Here is a 27,443-nt window from a genome sequence, read left to right on the forward strand (position 1 = left end):
AGCTTAATTCAGCAACAGCAATTTTATTTTCATGAAATTGATGAAACTGCTCTATTTTGAGATTGGAATGTGTGAAAATTGTTCTTGCTTGTTTTGATACTGTCATGTTTGACAAATACTATAAAGTGAATGTGTTTCTCTGAACATACAATAAAAAGCTTGAGGGGGCAATTAATATTCTTTTCCTCATTAAAACGTTTTAATCCCAAGATGCCTTTAATGACTGCGTGTACCTTGAATAAACATTTTTGTCTACATGTATGTGAGCTTGATTTGTTTGTTGTGGGATTTCAGTGACCCTTCTTTTAAATCCTTTATGCACGGGATCTCAGTCTATAACCTCTGACCCCGTTGATCTCTCTCCTGGATGTTGGTTCTCTTGGGACAAGGCCTCTGGCAGAAGCCTTACAAGTCTGCTCACATTCCTCCTTGGAGACAAAGTTATTTCCATTCCCTTCGCAACCACCGTACCAGAATTGTGAGTAGTATTCCAAAGGTACCCAGATGGTTTACTGCTTCCGGTAGAAATTCGAAGTGCAAATCTGTGCATACTCTTAATGGCTAATATTGCACACAACACAATGTGTAGACAAGGATTCGATTAAAAATACAAACACGCATGAAAAGTGTTAAAAAAACTACAAACATGGCAGATATGCGAGACCGACAGACAGGTAGAGAAAGGGGTTTGAGTGATAAATAATCAATATCTAACCTGTTGAAAAAATATTTATTTAATGTTATCCGCGTTATATTTCATCTGCAGCAACACTGTGAACTTTATTATGACACATTTGGTCCTTATTTATTTAATGCATCATTATGCAAACATATGAGCAGAGTTCTCGGTATGATAGACCCGCGACTAGCAGATCAACGTCCCTCTTCATTTCTCTCCAATACGGTAGGAAATTAAATTAAACGAAATATGGATAATGTTAATTTTGACAAGATGAGAGGGGAGGGGGACATGATTGGGGAAGGACCGCAAGCCAGTACTCAAATTTCGGACCGGCCAAAGCGCAATGGCGCTATATGTTGGCGCGCTGCCCACCAGGCTATCGGTGCCAACGTATCACTGTACTGTTAAAATATGCTGGAAATGTTCAGAAACTTCTGATAAACACACTAAAATAATTTCAACAAGTTTTATGTCAAAAAGCAACAGATTTTAAATGAACCTCGTGCCAAAGAGCACACACCAGCAGAGGGCTGACGGACTGGACTATAATCCTGAAAACAAAAGAGATAATGTGTTGGAAAGAGTGTTGATACAAAAAAATAAAATTATGTTCGATGCAGCATAGAGGAATATTGAGAGTGAAAATCAATGAGCTGGTTTACTCTATAGGGGAAATCAGGACATCCTGTTCTTCCAAAACCTTGAGCAGCTGTTACTCCATCAAGGCAGCAACCATATCTATTAACAGGCAGATACACACAACATAGATAATTGATATGACACATTTGGTCCTTATTTTTTAAATGCATCATTATGCAAACATATGAGCAGAGTTCTCGGTATGATAGACCCGCGACTAGCAGATCAACGTCCCTCTTCATTTCTCTCCAATACGGTAGGAAATTAAATTAAACGAAATATGGATAATGTTAACTTCGACAAGATGACTGACAGTGCAGTTTAAATGGTGACAGGATGTACGTAATTAAGCAACAGAGCGTGCGTTAAAGACGCAGTTATGACGAAGTCCTAAAGCTTGCCTACTATTCTGCTACATACTCAAAAGTATGTACTTTTTCTTCACAAAAAGAGTACATACTTTTAGGGCATAGTATAATAGGCGAATTAGGACGCAGCAACACTGTTTTCGTGCATGTATCTTTAAATGCAAATGAGCTGCTGCTCCCCGCCCACCTTTTCCAGAATAGAGCTGTCTCAGATGCGACGCTCCAGCGGGTTGTCAAATTGAGGACATGCAACGGGAATGAGAGCAATTGACAATGGAAGGCGATGAGCCCTACACTGTAAGTTGATGAGTTGATTTATCCTCGTTTTAATATGCTTCTGGTCTTAGAGCTTTTTAGACTGATGCAGAGGCTTTTTAGGTCGAGTAAAATCTGCGATCTCTGACCCAGTTCATTTGCTGTTTTCTGCTCTCTGGCAACCCGGGGTGTCGAAATAGTACTGGTTAAACTGCAGTGGGTTGAAGCACACAGACCAAAACAAAAACAGGCATTCCGACACAGAATGCACATTTTCAAAGTAGAATAACTGGCTTTAGCATTGTTTTTCAGAGAAACAAGTATGTTTCCTAAATATCTGCAAATGTATTATGGTGTTTTTATGCTTTGATACAATCAAAAAATTACATACAGCACCTTTAAATTAGACAGTCAGTATATTTTTATTATAATGTATATTTTATTTATATGATATTTTATATTATTATCCTTAATATTTTACTTTATTTATATTTCATTTTATATTTTATTTTATTTTATTTGTTTTGTTTTGTAGTCTTTTCAGTGATCAAAGTGTATCTGTGGGCAGATGATTTGACTATATGTATGTACCTGGACCTATGACAGTCCTCCTGAGCACAGCCTTCCCCACGAGGCCCTGAGGCAGCAGTGTGGCCATCCGGACAGCAGCCATAATATGACTGGGCACAAAGAACTGTTCACAGAGCAAATGTAGAGCAAGAATCAGAACATATACAATAAAAATAAGCACATGAGAAATGGATACAGAAATGTAAAACTGTTTTCAAATCATCTACATATTTGTGACAGCTTTTTAACCTGAGGTTGCATCGTGGGTATGAGGCACAAATCCACGCAAGGAGCTTTCATAACCACTGGGGTACTGCACGCTGGGCACCACTAAAGCAAAGTAACACAAACACAGAATGAATCTCATAGCACAGGGCATTTCAAACTTTTTATGCCACAGTCTGTCAAATATGATGATTCCCTTTAAGGGACCCCCTTCTTAAAATATAAAAGGCAGCAATATATTTTCATATATACAAATCTATTCAACTGAGAAAAACTATAAATAGGTGTAACATATTTTCTGGAAAATATTTTGTTTTTATTGAACTGATGCTGTAGTTTTTCTACCCATCATTAGACTACTGTTGGATGTATAAACCTTAGGAGAAAATAAAAATATGGCTGTCAAAAAAATGAAAAAATTATGATTAATCTCATGATTTCTGGGCTTTTTGGAAAACAGAATAAAACAATAAAACAAAATAATAATATCAAATTCTGTAACTAAACGTGTTTATTTATTGTTTTACTTATTTTTAAATCATTATATTTAATTTTACAAATAGTATATATGTATACACACATTACCATTCAAAAGTTTAGGCTGTTTTTTTTTAAATAAATGAATACTTTTATTCAGCAAGGATGCATTAAATTGATCAAAATCGATAGCAAAGACTTTTAAATTGTTACAAAACATGTCTATTTCAAACAAATGTTGTTCTTTTCAACTTTATATTCAACAGAAAATCCTGAAAAAAGTATTAGAGAGGTATGTACTTCAAACTGATCGGCTTTTATGGCCTTTATGGCCTTCCTCTCCTTCCTTCTCTCACCAGGCTGAAGTCATTGGTATAATATCTAAAAACTTGGTGGCAAGCTGGTCTCTGACAGGATCTGATGTCATGTGGACGTGTGAGACCCCTGCAGTGGTGCTCAGTGATGTGCTCTCCTCTGCCCCCGACACAGAACACCTCTCGTGTCTGCTGTCCCTCACCACACGTCACCGAGCACTGGGGAAAACGAAAGAATAGAGCAATAATCAAAGTTAGAAATAACAGAGCAACACCTGGCAAAAATGTGTGATTGTGAGTGCATGTGTCGATATTAATGAAATAACTACATACATCACCAAAGGGACTGACACTGTACTCGACACAGGGTGCTCGTTGCAGGCCATCTGGGAAGCTGGTTTCCTGAGGCCTTGTGCAATGCAGTGAGATTCATCGACCATTGCTGATGTTCTCTCATTAATACAGTACACACTACGGGTCTGCACTCCTCCACCACAGTGAAGCGAACACTCTGAAAAGGTGCTGTATGTGTACCTACAAACACAATCAGTCACACTTAATTTGAATTTTGTTTACATACAATATTGCCAAAGCATTATACACAAAACAAGTAATGACAAGAAAAAGAAATAGACAATATTACAAATAAGGTGCTAACTACTGAATAAAATAAGACTATAACCATTCAAAATGATATAGAATTGAAGGAATTTTCTCCAGCGGGTATCTTCTCACTTCTTGTTTACGAACATGTTTGTTCAACTGAATACACCTATTTTTCATAATTTTATTTATTTTATAACAATATAGTAAAATTAGCATGCTAGTACGCAGTTCCGAATTCAGCATTGTTTTCGTTCTTGAATGAATCAGTATTTTGGAACAAATCGGTTGAATGAATGAATGATTCACTTATGACTCACTTATACATGTATTGCTCCTAACTGAATCGAGTATGAGGTTTCTGCAGAGCAAAAGTGGGCGTTTCTAAATTTGCAGGCATGTTCATACTGGTGGGTGTTTCTAAATTATGCAATAAAAATGATACACGTTACCCCACCCCACACAACCGTCGCTGTGATGGGAGCAAATCAGATAATGCGGTTGAAAACGCCCCTCAGTTTTGGCCTCGCCCACCAATCTGGTAAATCCCATTACTGTCCTCCAGAGACCTAGGCTGCTTCCGAAATCGCATACTTCCCTACTATATAGTAGGCGATAAACAGTATGTGACTGTAGCGAATCAGCTCAAAGGGGAAATATGAATAATTAATCATAACTAGTTATAATTAATTATAAATATTTAGATCCGCTGTAAGTATTTACTTGACCTCTCAGGGTCAACTGTCTGTCAATTCTAAGAACGTTAATTTCCTGGTTAAGGGAAATAACTTTCTTACTGTACAACTCTACACAGAGCCTGTAGCATAAATCTGCAGTTATGAGCAAACAATGACCAACGTCAGATGACTTACTACTTCCGGCATGATTCTGAAGTGTGCATACAATGGACACTTTACTATCCCATGAGGCCACAGGAGAGCATTTATGAATGGCAGTGACATGACGCAACTGACGCTGGTAGGTCACATGACAATGACAACATGGTGAATGTAGTACTTCAAGGTTACATTTATACTACACACAGTCATACTATATAGAACATACTATTCGTTGCGAAGTAATTACTTATTCAAAAAAGTACCTACTCCACAGAGTATGCCGTTTCGGACGCAGCCCTATGCTTGACTGAATCAGCTTTTTAAAATGAATCGGTTAATACCGATGAAAGAGTCACTTATTGCCCCCTACTGACATATCAATGTTACCTGCAGAAAGTAACTGAAAAATACACAGACGGACAGACTGAAATATAATATCATATAATATAATAAATATTATATTAATGAAACAAACAAAAACAAGCAAACCAAAAACAACAGGAAGTCAGGAAAAAATTGTAAAAAAAAAAAGATTCTATAAAAAAATTTGTAGAAGAAAGAAGTATATATCTATGTATGCAAGCATATACACATATATGCATGCAACATATACACATATATTTCATTATACATACAGACACATCACACATGCATAAAATCATACATAAATTACCTGTAGGTGTAGAAGTATATATCTATGTATGCAACCATATACACATATATTTCATTATACATGCAGACACATCACACATGCATAAAATCATACATAAATTACCTGTAGGTGTCCAGATGGGCAGCAGCTCCAGGGCCATGTCTAGAGGTGACAGGAAGAGAGTGATCCTCAAAAGCCACAATCTCCCCATGGCTCACCGCCTTTCAGCAAAAATAAGGGTGTTAGAATGAACTGTTTGTGTGTGTGGTTTTGTGCTGTAGTCAGTGTACACATACTCTGCAGACTCCCTCCACGCAGATGTCTCTACGGCCCACATAGCACGGTGTGCCGTCCACTACAGCAGGTCTGTGACGGTAGTAGAAGTTCTCTCCTCTGGGCACACACACCAGCTCACATGGGTTTGAAGCTGGGCCAAAACAGAACAGGTCATGTGACTATAAAGAGCCTCATCTAGTGCACTGAACCGCCTGAGGAAGGTTTTTACCATAACAAGATATGAAAGCTTCCAGAATTGTCGGACTTAACCATCGATTACATCTAATTACATGTTAAACACTTCTAATTTCTGCACAAAAGTCTTTCACTCATTGTCATTTAAGAAATTAAAGCTCCAATCTAAGCCACTGTGAAATAATCTTTTAAACAACAAATAATTTTCTTAATCAGTATTTTTATGTTTTTCATTAAAAAATGTCCAAAAATCCATAAAAAACGATTATTTTATAAAAGGCAAAAATCATTATTTACATTTGTTGAATTAATAACAAGAGTTATTGAATCGACTTTTTTTCTTTTTTATGTGTAAATATAACCAAATTTAGTGAGATTTATTATTAAAACAAGAAAATGGCAATGGGATGAGATGAGATGAGATAAATTAATTCAAGATATTTTCTTTGAAAACAACCCTTAAAATATTAAATAACTAAATAATAAATACATATTTTAAATACATTTATTTGTTTATTTATGAATTTTGAATTTCATTTTTATCTAATTCAGCTACCTACCTTAAAAATATTAGCTGTTGCAGCTCAAATATACAAATAAACTTACAAAACATCTTTAGTTCCTCATATAAAAACTGCATAATCAATACAATTATATGTTATTTAGTCAAGGCTTTGTGTAATTTTCTACCTCCATAGTATGGCTGCCAGGTGTAACGCTTTCCCTGGAACTCTATTCGGTCAAATTGAGAACACTGTTCTTCACGAAAATCTCTAGATCCAACAGGACATTCCTTTATAGAGGGCAAAAGTTATAATGTTGTAAAGAAAAACTTATATTAAAACATAGCGTTTGTGCATTTTTTGGGGTGTTAAGTTGTTTACCTGTATGTTACAGAGTTTGTAGGACTTGGATGGTCCAACGCAATTGTGCCCACCATCCGTCCTTAATATTGAAAGATAGAGGATGAGTTATGAAGGCTATAAGGGAAAGGGTTTCAAATGTACTAAACACCCACTTTCACCCACCTCATGGTGTTGCAGACCCTGGTTCTCCCTGCCACTCCAGTGCCACAGGTGCGACTGCAGGCAGTCCTTAATATTGAAAGATGAGTTATGAAGGCTATAAGGGAAAGGGTTTCAAATGTACTAAACACCCACTTCACCCACCTCATGGTGTTGCAGACCCTGGTTCTCCCTGCCACTCCAGTGCCACAGGTGCGACTGCAGGCTCCGTATTGGCCATATTCACCCCAGTAATCATCAGACGGCTGTCTCATCTACAAACAAACACAATATCTATCATGATGGGGACCAGTTTCAATCTGACACAGACAAAACCATTTTGTATTAATCGCCTAAACATCCATGGTGAATAGATTGATTAAAAAAATAGGCATGTAATTTCTGCAATTGGTTATATTAATTCTTGAGCATGTGTTTCATGTTTGTGATACTCACACAGAGAACTGCAGAGATCAAGCCCAGGACCCCGAGAAGAGAGTGGAGCATCATCTTTAGGATACACAACACACATTATTTTAAGGCATTTTTATATTTTTGTTGACTACAAATTATTCAACTTCTATAATGAATGATCACTTACCTTCTCAGTGTGATACTTCGAAAATCCCAAGTTCACCCAGTCACAGCGAGAGAGATGTGTCACTGATGTCCATTCACTCAAGACTGAATATCTCTCCCTTTGTGCACACGTACACAAACGTACCAATACACACTACTCATATCAGGTTACAATGAACCCCTCTTGGGAGAATATCATGCATGAGTCTTATCATGATAAAAGGGAAATGAATCAGTGACTACTGCATACATCTTCATCACACTTCATTATTCATTGTTTGGTAAAAATGAAAAGCAGATTGAGTTCTACACAATATCTGTTTATTTAGACATTTTGGTATAATTTAAATCTTCATTTAATAATTTTGCAGTCTTCTATAAGAAAGGTCAATGGTCGAGTTTATATAGTGTTTGCATATTTTACAATGCATATTTCAAATCAGTTTTACAGAAAGATTCAACAGGATCATGCAAGAGACTTCTGACCTGTCTATTAAAGGAATATTTCACCCATGAATGAAAATTTGTTTCTACAAACACGCAGCTTTTCGCTTCTCAAGACATTAAGTGATGGACTGGAGTTGTGTGGATTACTTGTAGATTATTGTGATGTTTTTATCTGTTGTTTGACTCTCATTCTGACGGCACCCATTCACTGCAGAGGATCCATTGGTGAGCAAGAGATGTAATGCTACATTTCTCCAAACTGGTTCCAAATAAGAAACAAACTCATATGCATCTTGGATGGCCTGAGGGTGAGTACAGTTTTCAGCAAATTTTCATTTTTGGGTGAACTATTCCTTTAGGGCCAGAACCCCAAAATATTATTTAGAAAGAGAGAATATTATTATGAAAGCATAAGTGTGTGATGTGTGACAGACAGGTCTCACAACGAGGCTTTTTTCAATGTTCTAACCACAGAAGTTCCTCTTAGTGCCACTAAACATATAGTATTCAATCATAGAGGTGGAAGTGCTTTGTGACACTCAATCCTCTAAGCTGCTATTTTAGTCCCTTTCACTTTTCAGCAACCAAAATGACAGACGATGGCTGTCATTGTGAAGGAGAATGCAGACTAACTGTGCCAACTTTACCTACAGGATCGGCTTCACTTCCACCCTAACAACTAAGATCCAGACACCACGTATAGGGACGATGAACTTGGATAAACAGGATGCATTGTTTAGGTGCCTATAACATTTCATAAGAGGAGATTTCAGGTAAAAACTCATGCGTGTCATTTTTTGGATGTTAAAATCTTTAGTCGTATCTCATTTTAATATGAGACTATGAGTAAGCCATTCGTATGTTGATTACCCTGAAAAGTGTAAAAAGTGTGGCTCTGGTTGCTGCTGTCTACAGTTTCATCAGAGCTGTCTGTTGAGCTTCTCAGCTTGCCTTTCTTTGGTATCCAAAGCGTATTTGGTGTCTTGGAGGTCCTCGATGGTCTCCAAGGCCTCCTGCAGCTCCTTGTTAAGAGTGTTGTATTTGTCAGTCAGTATTCTGTTCTCCAGGCAAAGCTCCATGATGTGGCAACTCAGCTTCAGGTTGTAATGGCCACAGTGCCCACGTAGCTGCTCCACCTCCCTCAGCAGAACCTCCATACTCCTAATCAGAGACTCCAACTTCTCCTGTTGTTGGGTCATACTGTTGTGTTGCTTTTTGTGCTTCGGTTCTCAATAGTATTCCTAAAAGAAATAAGAGGAAAATAGATACAGATACAGATACAGACACAGACAAATACAAACTGAAATCCTCTCTCTGTCTAATAGTGTCCGTTTTAAACAAATCCAATTTGTTTAATCCCTTCCTTGTCTCACCTCTTTCTCCTTTTCCCTGCTACTCTCTCTCTCTCTTTCTTTACTTTATAGATCTAAAGCAGTGGTCTTTGGCTGATTTTGGGATATTAGGATACAGATTTTACATCAAGTGGCGATCCAATATCTGTACTGTTTTGGTAACTAAATCATAAATTAAAATAATGATTAATTAAAATAAAGCTGAAATAAAAATAAAATAAAATAAAATATTATATAAGTATACGATAAAACTGTAAAATATTCAAATGACTAAAACTATAAATAAAGGTAAATAGACATATTTCAAAAATAAAAATGACAAAAGCAGAAATTACTTAAATGAAAAAATAAACTAAATTGAAATTAAAAATTAAAAACAACATAAACTAATAATGTAAAAATAAAATATTAATATTAATAAATACTATAACAATATATAGAAAATAATAAAATAACACTGTTAATCAGCAAATCATACAAAATGTACCACGTATAGGGACGATGAACTTGGATAAACAGGATGCATTGTTTAGGTGCCTATAACATTTCATAAGAGGAGATTTCAGGTAAAAACTCATGCGTGTCATTTTTTGGATGTTAAAATCTTTAGTCGTATCTCATTTTAATATGAGACTATGAGTAAGCCATTCGTATGTTGATTACCCTGAAAAGTGTAAAAAGTGTGGCTCTGGTTGCTGCTGTCTACAGTTTCATCAGAGCTGTCTGTTGAGCTTCTCAGCTTGCCTTTCTTTGGTATCCAAAGCGTATTTGGTGTCTTGGAGGTCCTCGATGGTCTCCAAGGCCTCCTGCAGCTCCTTGTTAAGAGTGTTGTATTTGTCAGTCAGTATTCTGTTCTCCAGGCAAAGCTCCATGATGTGGCAACTCAGCTTCAGGTTGTAATGGCCACAGTGCCCACGTAGCTGCTCCACCTCCCTCAGCAGAACCTCCATACTCCTCATCAGAGACTCCAACTTCTCCTGTTGTTGGGTCATACTGTTGTGTTGCTTTTTGTGCTTCGGTTCTCAATAGTATTCCTAAAAGAAATAAGAGGAAAATAGATACAGATACAGATACAGACACAGACAAATACAAACTGAAATCCTCTCTCTGTCTAATAGTGTCCGTTTTAAACAAATCCAATTTGTTTAATCCCTTCCTTGTCTCACCTCTTTCTCCTTTTCCCTGCTACTCTCTCTCTCTCTTTCTTTACTTTATAGATCTAAAGCAGTGGTCTTTGGCTGATTTTGGGATATTAGGATACAGATTTTACATCAAGTGGCGATCCAATATCTGTACTGTTTTGGTAACTAAATCATAAATTAAAATAATGATTAATTAAAATAAAGCTGAAATAAAAATAAAATAAAATAAAATATTATATAAGTATACGATAAAACTGTAAAATATTCAAATGACTAAAACTATAAATAAAGGTAAATAGACATATTTCAAAAATAAAAATGACAAAAGCAGAAATTACTTAAATGAAAAAATAAACTAAATTGAAATTAAAAATTAAAAACAACATAAATAAACTAATAATGTTAAAATAAAATATTAATATTAATAAATACTATAACAATATATAGAAAATAATAAAATAACACTGTTAATCAGCAAATCATACAAAATGTCAGCAAAAATATCCTTAAAGATCAAACTGAAATGTATTAATATTACAACAAACCATATAGGCCGAACAATAAGCAAAATTCATAGGCTGAAAAGAAAAATAATTAAATAATTAAATATATAAACAACAGCAGAAATGTGATGTATCATCCAAAAACATGGAACAACGAAATATTGTATTAATATATCAGCCATATTACAGAGTGACAGATACATTTATGCCAAAAATACGGTAAAGTTTGATTGGATGAATCAGCTGCCTTTGTTATCATCAACAACAACTAAGATGTGAAAAGCATTTTCTCCTCCCCTCAAATTATGCATGATTTATAGTTGCATTGTATTATTTGTATTCAGTGTCGTTTATCTCCACTGCCTGTGACAGACCTGCAACCCATTATTGGGTTGTGAAACCACTGATCTAAAAGTCATTCTGTTATCTTCTAGTTGGCAATCCCCTTTATTAAAGTGAAACACATCCTTAAAAACATGCATGGATGCACACACATAAATGCCCGTTACACCTAAAGACAGGAGAACTATGGTTGATTGATGTACAGTATCTTCTGCTCATAATGCCTAATGATCAGTCAAGCAAAGTAAAAGTGCGCCTTGCTAAACGTTAAGCCACTATAATCACTAAGGTGATTAGCATGCCAACACAAGTACTTTAGCCCCAGACTGTGTGACTGCTTATCCCGTACACTGCCAGTCTGCGGTCCTCTCAATTTAATACTAAAAAAAGTCCCTGATCAATCTGATAAAACAGATTTCTATTGTAATGGATGTGCAAAATGCTCATTTGGAGAGCAAGAGAATTGAATGTGTGGCTGTAAATAGAGAGTCACATCAGGTTACAGTCTGTTGCATTGTCTTTTAATCTGATGTCGAGGGCACAAATAAAGCTAGACACAAGCTAGATCAGCAAAAGTTATCAGGAATCAGAGATTGCGATCAAAAGAGAGACAGAGAGAAAGCCATAAAGACAGCTTTCTTAAATTATCGCCACATTCAGCTTGTTACACAAACATCACTGCTGCTAAAAAAAACAGTTGCTGGTAAGACGTTGCTGACATGTAGTACTTTTTTCGTGAGTTATGGCCCTGCAATTCTTACTGTTTGTTCTTGTTTTCCCCATATGACAAAAATATTTATATTTTTAGTTTGGCATAAATATATATAAATATATAAATATTTTTCTATCCAAAATATTTTTTAAACATTAAAAATACATCAAATATATTTGCCAAACTTCATTTAAACATATTTAATAAAACTTCAAACATATATCTGTAAATATTTATTTATCTCTCTCTGTCTCTCTCTCTCTCTCTATATATATATATATATATATACACACACACACACACACGTATGTACATAATGAATTTAAAAATAGAATATATTTAAAAATGTACATATATTCAAAATGTTTATATTAATTAATTCATAAATCAAATATAATTTTAATGGTCAATTAATTCTAAATGTTTGGCAGTTGCTGATCTATGGTATTCTCTACGTCAGTGTTTCCCAACCTTTTTTTAGTTGCAGCACCCTTTGGAAATTTTAACAAACTTGTGGCACCCTACAAAATTAATTTTGTCACAATATTTGAATTTCTAACTTAGATATGATAATTTGAAAAGTATAGATATTCGGTACAACAGGGAAGAACTGCAGAATATAATGTCATACAGATATTTGTTAGCCATCCAGTGTGCCGCCCGCGGCACACTACATACTTCGAGGGTTAACTTTGTAAAAACACACACGCAAAAAGAAAAAAAGTTAAACGTGTCATATATCTTTGGAAAGCTGAGATTTTAAGAAACAATCAACACAGCAGGTACAATCAGTGTCTTTGTCAGACCAACAACAACCAAATAAACAATAAATTTTTAGATTTTTTTTTACACGGCACCCCTGCTCTCGACAGACAGCACCCCAGGGGAAGGTGTTGGGAAACACTGCTCTACGTTACATATCAGAGTGGTTGCAGAACCAACTTTCGGCCACTCGCGCAGTATCATAGCAACGGTATTGTAAACAATACTCTACCATTCATCGCACTGTGTTATATTTCTTGGACTCGTGCTTATTAACGAACTGAAAATGAATCAACCCGAACCCTTTGCAGGGGAAGAGGCAGACGAACCTGGACCATCTGTTGAGTCTAAAAACCAAGCGGAGAGAATTACAGCGCGTCGCCTCCGCATAGCCGCACGAAATGAGGCCAAAACACGGTAAACATGCATCTCGAGTAACGTTACATTAGCCGAGCACCTTGTTTCATTAGTTAGCAACAAACGTGTCATTCTCAGATCTTTAAGTAACTTATTCTGGAGATTTTATACGTGCCATGAAATGCTTACAAATTGTATTTTTTGCAGTCAAGATCTTGGCGAAGATTCCAAGGGAAAGGAGGATATTCAAGAAGAAACACGGAAAAGTCAGAAGGAAGTGGAGAAAAGTAAAAGGGTCAGTCGTCTGCATTTAAATATAGCTAGCATCTTGCTTTTATTCCTTTATATTATATTATATTATATTATGATAAGAAATATTACACAAGCAAATATTGTAGTTTTAAATTCTGTAGTATTGAATATTGTGCACAATGTGTAAGGTAGATCAAGTTTTCAGGACACTTTCCTCTGCTCTTTTTGCAGCACATGGCAAAATTGCAAACTGATGGTCTAGAGTTGGTGACCAACATTCAGGTAGCTGTAGATTCCAGAGAGTCTGACAGGAGAACAGAGCTAGAGGAGGCATGTCGACTGAGGTACATGCAATGAAACACTTAGTCTCCCTCTGTCACTATAAGTCTTTGAAATTGTACCTCTGTAAAGTTTGTATTCACACTAAAAATGTGTCATTTGATCCTATAAGGAGAGAAAATCTGGAAAATGAGGCCAAGTCCAGCCAGGAAAAGTTTGGGGAGATCACTCGCAAATGGACGGATGCTAAAATGAAACAGACCCCACTAGATCTAAGAGATGCTCTAAACAGCCAGCAACAACTCTGTGAACAGATTTTAGCGGACAAGAATAAACTGATCAGTGAGCTACAGCGGGTGAACTTCAGTCTGCAACTGCATGCATGCAAAACTATATAGACTGCAATTCAAGAGTTAATAGGAGCGTTTTTTTTTTTTTGTATAGGAGCTAAAGGCAAGTGATGATCACTATGTGAAGGACCTGAAAAAACAGGCTAAAGACATAGACCTGCTTATTGACAGGATGGAAGAACAGATCTCAAGTCTGAAAAAGTCATACCGAGAGGACCTGCAGCAGATTGAGGTGTTGTACTGCCCCCTGCAGGCTGGAGTCCAAATACAAATTATCATTCCACCCTCATAATATTGTTTTGATATGTTTGGTTTAATAAGGAATGAACAATTACACCATATATAATGGCATGTCTATGAATGCACACTATTTTCTGTCATATACCATTTATTTTCTGTGGACATTAAAGAACTCATTTGATGAGAGGAGAACGTTGCTAACCAAACACAGGAAGAAATGGGGGCATCAGATGAAAGAACGAAGCAAGAAAGAGGTACAATACTTAAAAAAGTAACACACACATGGATTAAGACACACATTGGATTGAAACCGATTTGAATGTGAATACCTTTGACTGAAACCACTTTGACAACAGATGCATCTTTTTCTGCAGCTCAGGAACATGATGCAGGGTTTAAGTCTCCTGGAGGAGCACGAGGACTTGCTGCAGAAGCTGAGGGTTTGGAAAGCTGAAGAATACAACACAGACAAAATCAGAATGGATACAGAAGTACAGGTGAATTTGATATGGACTTAATTAACTGTATGTACATGTAACTATATGCTAGAGACAGTAATGCTATATTAGATACAAATAAACATCTGCCTTTGTGTCTGTCTGTGTGTGCAGAATTTAAGAAAGAAGTTACAAGAGGTGAAGTTCAACTGCCATCTGAATGAAGAAAAACTTGATTACAAATATGAGGTGCTAAAGAAAAGAGAGGAAGAGAACGCCATCTTAAAATCCCATTTGAAGAGGAAAATTATAAGGTATCATAACTTTTTCAGATTAATCTTGGTACACTGCTGTTAAAAGTTTGATGTCAGGAAGACATTAATACTTGTATTTAATCAAAAGTACTGTTTTCAACATTGATAATAATACAAATGTTTCTTAATAACCAAAGCACCATATTAAAATTATTTCTGAAGGATCATATGGCACTGAAGGCTGGAGTAATGGCTGCTGAAAATTCAGCGTTGCCATCACAGAAATAAATGACGTTTTTAAATATATTAAAATAGAAAACAGTCATTTTAAATTTTAATAATATTTCACAATATTACAGTTTTACTGTATTTTTGATTCAATAAATGGAGCCTGGGTGCGCATAAGAGACTTCTTTCAAAAACATTAAAAAAATCTTACCAACCAAAACACTTGTGTATGGCAGTACATTTCCAAACTAATCTTAGTAAAGATATTCTACTTAGTATAGTAAAACCCAAGATATCTGTCTTTTTTAGTTTTAAGCTATTTTAATGCATTACATTCTTGTTCAATAATTTTAATGCAGCAAGAGTCACTGCCTTTCAGCTGATACAGTTATCATTAGTAATCTCACCCCACTGCAGGAAAACAGTCATGAATACTGGTGAGTTTAAATTCAGAACTGACCTGAATTTTTTCAGAATGCAAGATGTTCTCAACAACCTAAAGTCTAAATGCGCCAATCAGGAGAAGCAGTCGAAAGCAGAGGAACAATCACTGAGAAATGACTACACACGCATCAGACAACAGTACAAGGACATGCAGAAGAAAGCAAGGTGAGTGCACTTACTTACCTCATGATCTTAAGACATTCAGACAGTCCCTGGACAAACCTTGTTTTTGTGTTTTTGCACAGACACTTTGCAGCGCTCGATGCTGAGCGTTTTGAGAAGTTATGGTTGATAAGTGAAGATGAGGTAAAGGCCTTGGCACACAGGGTGCTGGAGACAGACAGAATCATTCACGAGCAGCAGCTGGGTCTGGCTTGGGTGTCTCCTCCGCTCCCCTTCATGGAGCGCTCCGGCCCGATCGAACATAAGACCCACAGGACGGCCTCACAGGCAGCTGCAGATACCCTGCAAGAAGAAACAAGAGGAGATTTAGTGGAGGAATCTGAGGGTCTGGACGACACTGGTAGTGGAGTGAACAGGAGAACAGTGAAGAGAATTCTGGAGCTGCTGTGTGACGAATTAGTGAGTGTGTGATTGTGGCTGTGTGATTCATCAGTTAGGGATACTTTTGACTGATTGCAATTTTGAAAAATGAAACTTCTTGAAATGATGCTTCAATTATGTTAATATACTGTATATACAGTGGGTACGGAAAGTATTCAGACCCCCTTAAATTTTACACTCTTTGTTATATTGCAGCCATTTGCTAAAATCATTATAAAGTATCTTATTATGGCCTTAAAGGGATTTACTTACCCTCATGTTGTTCCAAACCTTTATGACTTTCTTCTGTGGAACTCAAAAGAAGATATTTTACCATGTTTAAACTATTTTGTCCATATTATGAAAGTCAGTGCAGTCCAATGTTGTTTTAGATTGAACAAAATCAAGTTTATGCTTAAAACAAAAACAAATATCTGTGAATGGGGAATGGAAACTTGTTTTCCCTTTTTCTTGATTTAATCATGAACTCACTTCATTTAAAAACTTATGTCATTTTGCTTTACAAGTAAATGTACTTCACTTTTACATTTTAAAGACACATTAACATTTTTAAGTAAATGCCACTTTTTTGCAGTGTGATCAGAAAGTACAGTAAAAGTTATTTCTAGTGGTTGGGAGCAGAGGTATTCAAGATTTCAGCTATTTTTGTAAAATTACTTAAACAGTAATGGAGAGTGGTTGGAAGCTGTATTTTCAACTAATACAACCCATTGTGTGCTGCCTATACATTTACATTAAGAGAACATACTGACATTTTGCATTCCCTTCCATTTATTCCTTAGATTGTCTTTACTTGGTCTTAAAAAGTCGTTTCCCCTCATAAAACCTGCAGAAAACCTGTAAATAGTTTAAAGCAATTGTATTTTTCATTTCAAAATCAGAGGCTGATTTTCTCTTTCTCAGGGTTTTCTCGTAGAGAGTAAACTGCTGAAGCTGGTGTCTCATCTGGAGAAGAATGATCAGTCCCTTATAAAGCTAGATGCCATTTTCTCAGTAAGTACAATTAGACCTGTGGTTCTCAACAAGGGGGCCGGGAGCAACATTCCCCCAATATGTCTTTCAATTATTTAAATTTAGTTGTGTTGACATAATTAAAATGCTAAAGAAACACTAAAATAAAGATGTAAAGTATGACATGTTATTTTTCAGTTTATTTTTTATTTCAGCAGAAGTATTAGAGGTACATATTAGCTTAGATAGCAGGTCCTTCAAATATTATCTTGTACGAAGGGGAGCAATGGTGTCAAAAAGTTTGAGAACCACTGAAAAACTAAAAAGACTGATGTCTAATTTGATTTCTTCTTTCTTTAATGCTCACAGGCAATAGGGATTGAGAGTGAGAAGGATGTGTATAAAATGGTTGAGTTCTTAATGAATTACAGACAACATGGCCGAGAGCAGAGGGAACAGATGCAGGTAAAAGTGGATCCCATCACAGCTCAGCATCTCACTATGCCACTCTGGAAACAAAACTAAATATGTTGCATTTCTCTTTTGTGTTTTTGTTAGGAAGAGGAGACAACCAACAACTCTGACTTTATCCATCATAATGACCTACTAGTGGCTCTGAAAGATTTTACTGCTCAATACTGCAGACCGCAGTCAGTGCGCTTGCATTTCAAACCAAGACGCTTCTGCTGTCACACATATTTCCTAAAATCAACTATTTGTTATTATGTCCAGTGATGTTCAGGCCTCACAGAAGAGCAGTGTTTTGGGGTTGGATATGAGAGATGACTCGGAAGATGCAGCGTACTGGGAAAGCATTGCTAATGTCATCCAAGAGTGCTCTAGATACAGCTCTCAACAAGTACCAGTAAGTGTACATTTTTGTAGTCCATGATTATACCATACTGCACCCAAATTAAAACCTTGATTTGGACTATATTATTAACAGTGATGTTTTATCCTTAGTACTGTACTGACTGAAAGGGCTGAGCTTCTGGTGGAAACACAGAATGTACAACAACAGAATACTGAGCTCAGACAGCTGCTGCATCTTTATACAACCTCCAAGGTGACTGTATGAGGGTGTCACGTGATGTTAAGGTTCAGTTTTGCTGTTATTCGCAAATCATCTAACTTGACTTCTCCTGATACGCCAGTGCTGAGCCGGAGATGCAGCCCACCAGGATGAGGCAGTTCCCCATGTGATATACTTCAGAAAAATAAAATCATTTAAAAATCTGTATTTGTAATCTATATGTTGAAAAATATGCATTTCAACACTACAATTGAAAATGTCAAGCTCAAGTTAAGTTATGGGGATAGAAATAAACCATTTTCAACACAAGAATCTGAATACTTTTTTAAACATTAATTGCTGAGCATGTAAGCAGTGCATGGATTGCAAAAAAGTCTGGCAGTTTAATCAAGTGACACTGCACTGCAGTTTTCACTTTTCAACACTAGATGGGGATATTTCGGCGTTCAATGGAAACGTATGGTTGTAATAATTCATTGTAATAACTGTTCTTGACACAAGCGACAAGCATAAATGTAATAAATTCTAGTTAACTATTTTTGCACTTATTCATATTTATAATTCGCAGTATAATTATAAATACGTATGAGTGTAAAAAAGACATCATAAGGAATTTCCCCCATCTTCCCATCTTACCCTATGTTTTATATGACTGAGTGAGATGGGAATGGGTAATGGATTGGGGGGAAACGCAAAGTCTCCAGACGCGTTTTTTTTGGTATTTGTTTTTGTTTTTTAAATTGGACTTCAAAAGACGCGAGTGCAACGGTCAAAGACGTCCGTTTAGCGCATATTTACACAGAACTATGGAAAAGCAGCTCAGTGGCATGATAAAGAACACGCTTTTTGAAACTTTCTTCACAGACTGCAGTCCAAACATAAGTAAGTTTTATCTCAGCTGACCGTTTATTATTGAGGGGTGCTATAGCTGTTGTGTAAACACAGTAAAACCAAGGTAGCAAAAGTCGATTTTAACTAAAAAGTTACGGAACTTGCTTTCAGGACAAAAGCATTCATTAATGTCATGTTGAGCAAGATGTCACATGATTTTTTAATATTATATATTTATAGCCTACATCTAGTTTATTAATTATTGTTTTGCCCAAAGCTCTATGTTATTTTACATTTTTGCCTCAAGAATTATTTTGTATTTCATAATAGTTTTCATGTTGTTGTTGTTGTTTTATTATTGGTCATGGGATTTTTTTAATATTAAAAAAAATATGTATATATATTATTATTATTTTCACTTTCTATTAGCAGTTAAAATGTGGGAGTTCCCGAGGACTCGTTACGCAGACTGTAACGGCTCAGAGGCGAGTGAGGAGACGGAGATTGCTGTGAATATCGGTGGTGTCAAGCACATTCTCTACGGGGACGTGCTGAACCGATATCCCGAGACGCGTTTGGCGGAGCTGGTGAACCGAGCCACGGGTTCCACACAAGATGATCTCTGCGCGCTCTGTGATGACTATGACGACTCAAAGCAAGAGTTTTACTTCGACAGAGACCCAGAGGCCTTCAAATGCATCCTAGAGCTGTATTGCTACGGAAAGATTCATATGAAGCGAGGAATCTGTCCCATGCGCTTCACGAGAGAGATGGACTATTGGGGGATCGACGCGGAGTATCTGGACGAATGCTGTATATGTAGTTTAAATGAGGTGCAAACCGAGCTGGCGGAAATAGCAGAGAAGGTCAAGACCATCCTGGACGACCTAGAGGATGATGCGACGGTCACTAGAGGTCAGAGGTGCCAAGCGTTCCTGTGGAATCTCATGGAGAAACCCGAGTCATCTTTAGCCGCGCGCGTAATTGCAGTAGTGTCGTTCGCGTTCATCCTGCTCTCCTCTGTGGTCATGTGTGTGGGCACCATCCCGGAGCTCCAAGTGAAAGATGCCAAGGGTAACCTCGTGGAACACACGACCCTTGAGTCCATCGATACGGCTTGTATCATCTGGTTCACAGTGGAATACGTTTTGCGCCTCGTGTCCTCTTCGAACAAACTGCGCTTTGTGTTTTCCTTCATGAATATAGTAGACTTTCTAGCTATCATGCCGTTCTACGTAGTGTTGATTTTGGGTGCTGCTCAAATGGAGCTGGCCAATGTGCAACAGGCAGTGCAGGCGTTGCGCATTTTGCGCATTGCGCGCATTTTCAAACTCGCACGCAACTCATCAGGTCTGCAAACTCTCGCCGTAGCACTAAAAATCAGCTTGAAAGAGCTGATCCTGATGTTCACGTGCATGAGTGTGGGGATTTTCTTGTTCTCTGCACTGGGGTACACAGTGGAGCAGAGTCACCCGGAGACCATGTTCACCAGCATCCCACAGTCTTTCTGGTGGGCTATCACTGTCATGAGCACTGTGGGTTATGGAGACATCTATCCTAAAACAACGCTGGGCAGGTGTAACGCCGCAGCAAGTGTCCTGTGTGGCATCGTAGCTATCGCGTTACCAGTTCACCTGATCATTAACAACTTCGTCATTGTTTACAGTAAGCAGCGTGTGCTTGAAACCACTGCGAAGCATGAGATCGAACTCATGGCGTTACGCGCGAAAGAGGAAGAGCAGGAGTGTCCGGAGGCTGCAAAAATGCCATCACAGGCTTCGGTTGACTGCAGCTCGGTGTGGGATAGTACTGGTGCGACTGCGCAACAAAGTGACAGGTATATTCCGTACTATTGATACGGCCACTGTGTCCAAAGACCAACTGTCTACAAAATGCAAGAACAACTAGAGAGTGGTTCATCAATTTCAAAATAATAAACTACTTTGGAAATAAAACAATCAATATGAACATCTTGAACAGCGTTCGTTCGTTCGTTCGTAGGCTACTACATCTATCTAGCTATCTCTATTTGTAATCCGTATGACTAAAAAAATAATATTTCAACACTGCTTGGAATTTTATGTTGACGTTATTAGGTTGAAATAAACATTGTCGACACTTCAAATAGTTAGAAAATATCTGTATGAAAAATTGACTGATAAACATACAAGTAGCTTGTGGACTGCAAAAGCGAGTCGGGGTATTTACAGTTTTATCTTGTGGCATAACTTGTTGCCTTGCAGTTTCCACTTTTCAACACTAGAGCGAGATATTTCAACATAACTTACTAAAGTGCTTTCTAGTGTGCATTTATTTGTACTGAGTGGAAAAAGCAGTGTTTTACACAAGAAAAGCTTATGTTTGGTCGAATTTAACATTCGAAACATTTCTCTAATTAAAATAATATAAAAACTGTACGCGTGTAAAAAAAAAGTTTAAGAAATTGTAAGAACCATGAGATGTCGTAAGTGTATATTTTTAAATGCACCCCTATCAATTATAACCACGATAAGAGAGTAGCCTATATGTTTTATGACTGCACGAGTTGCAGCCTGTTCCTGGTCCTTCAATCCGAAAACATAAATTATGGCTCTCCACCCCTCCCATCACGCCTGCTCCATCCCTACGCGCACGCACACACACTATGGAAAGCCGTTGTAACATTTAATCTATAAGCCGTACTAGTATCTATTTTCATGGTACTAGTACCTATTTTTTAGATACTAGTATCTTTTCCATTAAAATTTAATTTTTGCCATTGACTTCTATGGGGATCCGTCTTTGAGATATCAACTATTCAGTTTTGACTAGTATCACACACACCTTAGTTCTGTTCCTGTCACCCGTCTTTACTCATGTTGCGCTCTTTAGGATTTGTTCTGCTCTACACACGGACATCATGCAGCTGAAGTCAGAAGCTTTTTAAGACTTTCTTCTCAGGTTTTGATCCAAACATATGTAAGTTTTTTTTTTAATCACAATTGACCATTAACATTAGAACATTAACGTGGAGCGATCCACTTTATTAATGCGAACACGACTTAATGTTTTAAATATATTTGAATAATGTATTGAATCCTTAAGTAAAAAATATATTTCAGTATTTTTAATAAAACGTATTTCATTTTAAAGTAAGCAAAACGAGTTTTGTCCTCTTTCTTGCTAATGTACAAATAGAAAAGGGGAAACCGGGACTATAGCCTAGTTGTCACATGGGGAAGTTGTCACGGGCTGTATCTCAGTAACTAGTCCTTGCAGTGGTTTGTATGTTGGTGCCAAAATCAAAACCCTCTTTAAATTATTTTTTTTATTAAAATGTTAATATCTGGTCTGTATAATCTGCTCTCAGGAAAAAGTAGGCTATTTTCACATGTCATATCGGGTTGTCACATACATTTTAAATGTTATAAATTTACACAACATATTTCTTAAAATATTTTTGTCCAAACAATGATCTAATATAAAGTATCCTTTTACATTTTTGTTTCCCCAGAATTTACACTAGCAGTTTTCATTGTGACAACTTACTCCATTGTGCCCTTCTGGTGGCAAATGTTGTCATAAAAGGTCTGCATATGTTCAAGGAACTTCCTCTTTTTTCGGCAAAAAAGATGGAAGCAGATTTTCAAAAATAAAAATAAAAAATCACAGTCTGAAAATATGTGGCAGTTTCTAGCCCCGGTCTCTCCTATTATATTTATCTAGCTACTAGTCATGGGCATGTTGCTTTTTATAACCTATATGGTCCTCTAGATTAAAAATGATTATTATTTTGTTTTTGTTTAAAAATCTGGGTTGTATCAGTTGACATGTGGGAGTTCCCGAGGACTCGTTACGCAGACTGTAACGGCTCAGAGGCGAGTGAGGAAACGGAGATTGCTGTGAATATCGGTGGTGTCAAGCACATTCTCTACGGGGACGTGCTGAACCGATATCCCGAGACACGTTTGGCGGAACTGGTGAACCGAGCCACGGATTCCACACAAGAAGATCTCTGCGCGCTCTGTGATGACTATGACGACTCAAAGCAAGAGTTTTACTTCGACAGAGACCCAGAGGCGTTCAAATGCATCCTAGAGCTGTATTGCTACGGAAAGATTCATATGAAGCGAGGAATCTGTCCCATGCGCTTCACGAGAGAGATGGACTATTGGGGGATCGACGCGGAGTATCTGGACGAATGCTGTATAAGTAGTTTAAATGAGGTGCAAACCGAGCTGGCGGAAATAGCAGAGAAGGTCAAGACCATCCTGGACGACCTAGAGGATGATGCGACGGTCACTAGAGGTCAGAGGTGCCAAGCGTTCCTGTGGAATCTCATGGAGAAACCCGAGTCATCTTTAGCCGCGCGCGTAATTGCAGTAGTGTCGTTCGCGTTCATCCTGCTCTCCTCTGTGGTCATGTGTGTGGGCACCATCCCGGAGCTCCAAGTGGAAGATGCCGAGGGTAACCTCGTGGAACACCCGACCCTTGTGTCCATCGAGACGGCTTGTATCATCTGGTTCACAGTGGAATACGTTTTGCGTTTCTTGTTCTCTTCGAACCAATTGCGCTTTGCGTTTTCCTTCATGAATATAATAGACTTTCTAGCTATCATGCCTTTTTACGTATTGCTGATTCTAACGCATTTGGGCACTGCTGTGATGGAGCTCGCTAACGTCCAGCAGGCAGTGCAAGCGTTACGCATCATGCGCATTGCGCGCATCTTTAAACTCGCGCGCCACTCATCAGGTCTGCAAACTCTTACATTCGCGCTCAAAAGCAGCTTGAAAGAGCTGGGTCTGCTGCTCATGTACATGAGCGTGGGGATTTTCTTGTTCTCTGCACTGGGGTACACATTGGAGCAGAGCCACCCTGAGACCATGTTCACCAGCATCCCACAGTCCTTCTGGTGGGCTATCATTACTATGACCACTGTGGGTTATGGGGATATCTATCCTAAAACAACGCTGGGCAGGTGCAACGCCGCTGTCAGTTTTCTGTGTGGCGTAATAGCTATCGCGTTGCCAATCCATCCGATTATTAACAACTTCGTCATTGTTTACAGTAAGCAGCGTGTGATTGAAACCGCTGCCAAGCATGAGATCGAACTCATGGCGTTACGCGCGAAAGAGGAAGAGCAGGAGTGCCCGGAGGCTGAAGGAACGGCTTCGGCTGGCAGCAGGTCAGTCTGGGATAGCGCTGCTGAGAGTGTGAGCGCGTCACAGAGTGACACGTATATCCCGTTACTTGGTGATACAGCAAATGTGTCCAAAGGTCAACCTGCCCATAAATGCAAGAACAACTAAGAACATCTATCTATCTATCTATCTATTTAAATATGCAGTTGATGTAACTCTAATCCCCTGCTCAACAGTCAATAAATCTTTTCATGTCAGTAATCAAAATTGAAGCTTTTAACATATAAAATGTCTCTTGTTTTAATCACCTTTTTTAATATGCCTACATAGTAACTATAAGTATATAAAGTTTATACACCCCCAAGTCTCTTTTCAGAAAAATATTTAAATAAAATGGGTTACTAGGGTCAATGCAACTCAGAACAACAATTTATCAAGGAACATTAAAGTAAAGCAATAGAGAAGTAAATTTAAAAGGGTTGATCATAATTGTAAGTAAAATTTATTCAAAACAAAATAATTTGAAATCAATCATTTAAATTTTACACACATCAAAGGCTTCAAGACTCATTGTCTCTGAAGACATTTTACAGTAATGAGAATATCTGACTGGTCTCTTCACTGAACAAGCCTGAAGGAAGAAAAATCACTTGACTTTATAATGGAATTAGAGTACTCTCAATCACAACCTAATTTGTATACAGTTTTGTAACATCATATATTTTTCAATGATCTTCAAAATAATGTGACTGTTTGTCTGTTTTACTTTTCTTTCCACATTAAACATTTCTCCTCTCTCCTTTCTGTAGCCATTTGGCATTAAACAACAGCAACTGATTGTTTAATTTATTATTATTATTACTATGTAGATTGAGCAATAGCAGTAGTTCTAAACTGTAAAACAAAACCAGCAAACAATATGTGTGTTTTTGCTCTGGTGACTGAATGTGCATGCTATGATATGCCAGTTGATGTCTAAAACCTTGTAGCGATTACAATTTGGTGCTTCAGATACATCAGATTATTTAAACAGTTCACTCTGATCTTGTCCTGTACACATTTACCTGTACTTTTTCTCTCCCTAGTTTTTTTTAATTTTTTATCTCACCTGCCCATTAAACAACAATGTGAACCACCATCCCCCTCTGTGGGAGTTTGAATGATGTATTGAGGGTTTGAATTTTGCCGCAGTGCTTTGAGCGTCCCTCGGGTGTGAGACATTCATTAGTTGGCTGCTGAAAGACATGGATGGACATGGATGTGGGTGTGTTTGTGTGTGGGTGTTATTCATTCTGTCTGAGTGAATTAATGCAATGAATGTGTTTGTGCCCACATGGAAAGATCTTTGTGTTTGTGTGTGTAGGTCTACTGATGGCTGGACACTTATGGCTTAGATCTGGCATGTGGGTGGACAAAAGAGCAGCCGGTGCTAATAGCCAGTAATCACTGACCCCACCAGCACAGCTAAATCAGAATCACACAACACAGTACGGCTAAAATAGGGAATACAGGCCACATATCAGTGTCTACAACATAAATAACAGCAAAATGCACCTCTATAACTCTCACACCATCATGTTGTTGTCCAGCTAAGAGGGAAGCACATGCTCCATGCAGCTGACGGCGTCCAAAATCTGAATTGCACATGGATCAGTATTGAGTTACACACACTACATTGTAACCAGAGAACATAGTCAGCCCCCCTCCACATCAGACACATTTCGGAATCACAAAGCCTACTGCTTTTCAGCTTCTAAATATAAGTTTCCCCTCTAGGAGTTCTAGGAGGTAAAATCAGCCATTGCACACAAGCTACGTTGCCAGTTTCTTACAAATTGTCTGTTTTTCAGAGGTCACTGCTTGACCTTGTGGGAGTATAAGCATTACATTTCAAGAGACAAACAGGTGTGAGCTAATAATTTTCCATAGTATATGAAATCTTATGTGAAACCGTGTGCTGAGGTGGATAGAATGTGAATAACTGGAATCTAATGAAAATAAATATGACTGTTTAAACTTGCAGAAAGTACCAATAGGCAAAAGCAGGTGCTGTGATTTAAATGAATGACAGGACGAAAGAGATCTTCCTTCACATCAAGAGTAATTTTCAGAGGAGAAAATGGAGAAAAAGCACATGTGCACAATTGATACTTAAAAGTACTGTAGAAGCCCCCCTTTTTCTTTTAGAATAAAGCTATTTCTTCACAAAAGGAATTTACATAAGCGCTCGCCACACTTCAGTACTGTGGTTAAATCTAGAGAAGAATAATCACAGTGATCAAAACTGACCTTTACTGATGGTGGGAAGATAAGGAAAGAAAATGAGAGAGAAAAGTCTGAAAAGCAAAAAATAATAGGCCTATTCACCTTTTATGGGTTTAATCTTTGTTGTTTAAATCAGGGGCTTTAAAAATAGGGGGACTGAGGGGTCACAAAAGAGTGGTAGGACGTCAGCAGAAAATCTGAGAGAAACGAAAAAGGCTTTTACATAAAGTGTTTTTGTAGAGCAGTCAAAGTTAACATATTAACTGTTTATTGTGAAAAGTGCTATAGGAATAAATCTGAATTGAAATGAAAATGTTTCTGTTCAGGTTTATACATCTAACACTCTAAAAATTGATATCAAAAAGATATACTTTCAAATTTAAAATATTTTCAAACAATATTTGAATGTGCTTTGGCCTTAGCAACATGTAAATGTTTAATAAATAATACATGTTTTTTTTTAAAAGTGAAATAAGCACTTAAAACATCCAGACCAGCGTGGACTTAGCAAACAGCAACCTCTGACTGAAATCAATGAAAAAATTCATTATGTTGAGAGCGTTAAGTGCTGGTTATTGGGTAGATGGCCATGCGCCACAACCACATTAAAAACTCACGGTACTCAACTATGCTGCTATGCCACCCTGTTTGCTAAATGAGGATAAAAATGAGAGCATGAAGGAGAATATAAATAAACTGGATGGTAAAACACTTAACTTTCTGTTGACAGATGGCATCAAGTCATATATAAATTATGCCACTAAAGTTATTTGTGCAGTGTTTAGCAGTCAATATCTCCTCAGTGCATGAAAAAGACACGTGGCTCTCAGAGAGCCATTCCTCACCACCTCATGTCATCTCAGCTGCTGTGAGGAATCTCAATCCGGTAGGACTCACTCG

At 37.5% G+C, this 27,443-nt stretch overlaps 3 protein-coding genes and 1 pseudogene across 3 annotated transcripts; 3 read left to right on the forward strand and 1 right to left on the reverse strand.

Moving 5' to 3' along the window:
- Positions 1–77: 77 nt before the first annotated feature.
- Positions 78–7,609, reverse strand: LOC107726404 (papilin-like; annotated as a pseudogene).
- Positions 7,610–13,224: 5,615 nt separating this feature from the next.
- Positions 13,225–18,483, forward strand: LOC107726498 (dynein regulatory complex protein 1-like). The gene is given in 17 exon segments (XM_016536108.1): positions 13,225–13,355; positions 13,503–13,590; positions 13,779–13,891; positions 13,999–14,182; positions 14,271–14,408; positions 14,587–14,670; positions 14,791–14,913; positions 15,028–15,167; positions 15,810–15,944; positions 16,025–16,361; positions 17,247–17,336; positions 17,664–17,759; positions 17,853–17,944; positions 18,027–18,128; positions 18,130–18,159; positions 18,258–18,360; positions 18,449–18,483. Coding segments are annotated over 17 exon segments (1,992 nt in total). The 3' UTR covers positions 18,455–18,483.
- Positions 18,484–19,595: 1,112 nt separating this feature from the next.
- LOC107726501 (potassium voltage-gated channel subfamily F member 1-like) lies at positions 19,596–21,014 on the forward strand. The gene has a single exon (XM_016536110.1). It carries the CDS (start codon positions 19,596–19,598, stop codon positions 21,012–21,014), a length of 1,419 nt encoding a protein of 472 aa, XP_016391596.1.
- A 1,009-nt stretch (positions 21,015–22,023) lies between these two features.
- Positions 22,024–24,961, forward strand: LOC107726500 (potassium voltage-gated channel subfamily F member 1-like). The gene is made up of 2 exons (XM_016536109.1): positions 22,024–22,116; positions 22,963–24,961. Exon 2 carries the CDS (start codon positions 22,968–22,970, stop codon positions 24,444–24,446), a length of 1,479 nt encoding a protein of 492 aa, XP_016391595.1. The 5' UTR covers positions 22,024–22,116; positions 22,963–22,967; the 3' UTR covers positions 24,447–24,961.
- The last annotated feature ends 2,482 nt before the right edge of the window (positions 24,962–27,443 follow it).

This window comes from Sinocyclocheilus rhinocerous, unplaced genomic scaffold, assembly GCF_001515625.1.
Source record: "Sinocyclocheilus rhinocerous isolate Xijiao unplaced genomic scaffold, SAMN03320098_v1.1 scaffold605, whole genome shotgun sequence".
In the NCBI taxonomy this organism is placed as follows: Eukaryota; Metazoa; Chordata; class Actinopteri; order Cypriniformes; family Cyprinidae; genus Sinocyclocheilus; species Sinocyclocheilus rhinocerous.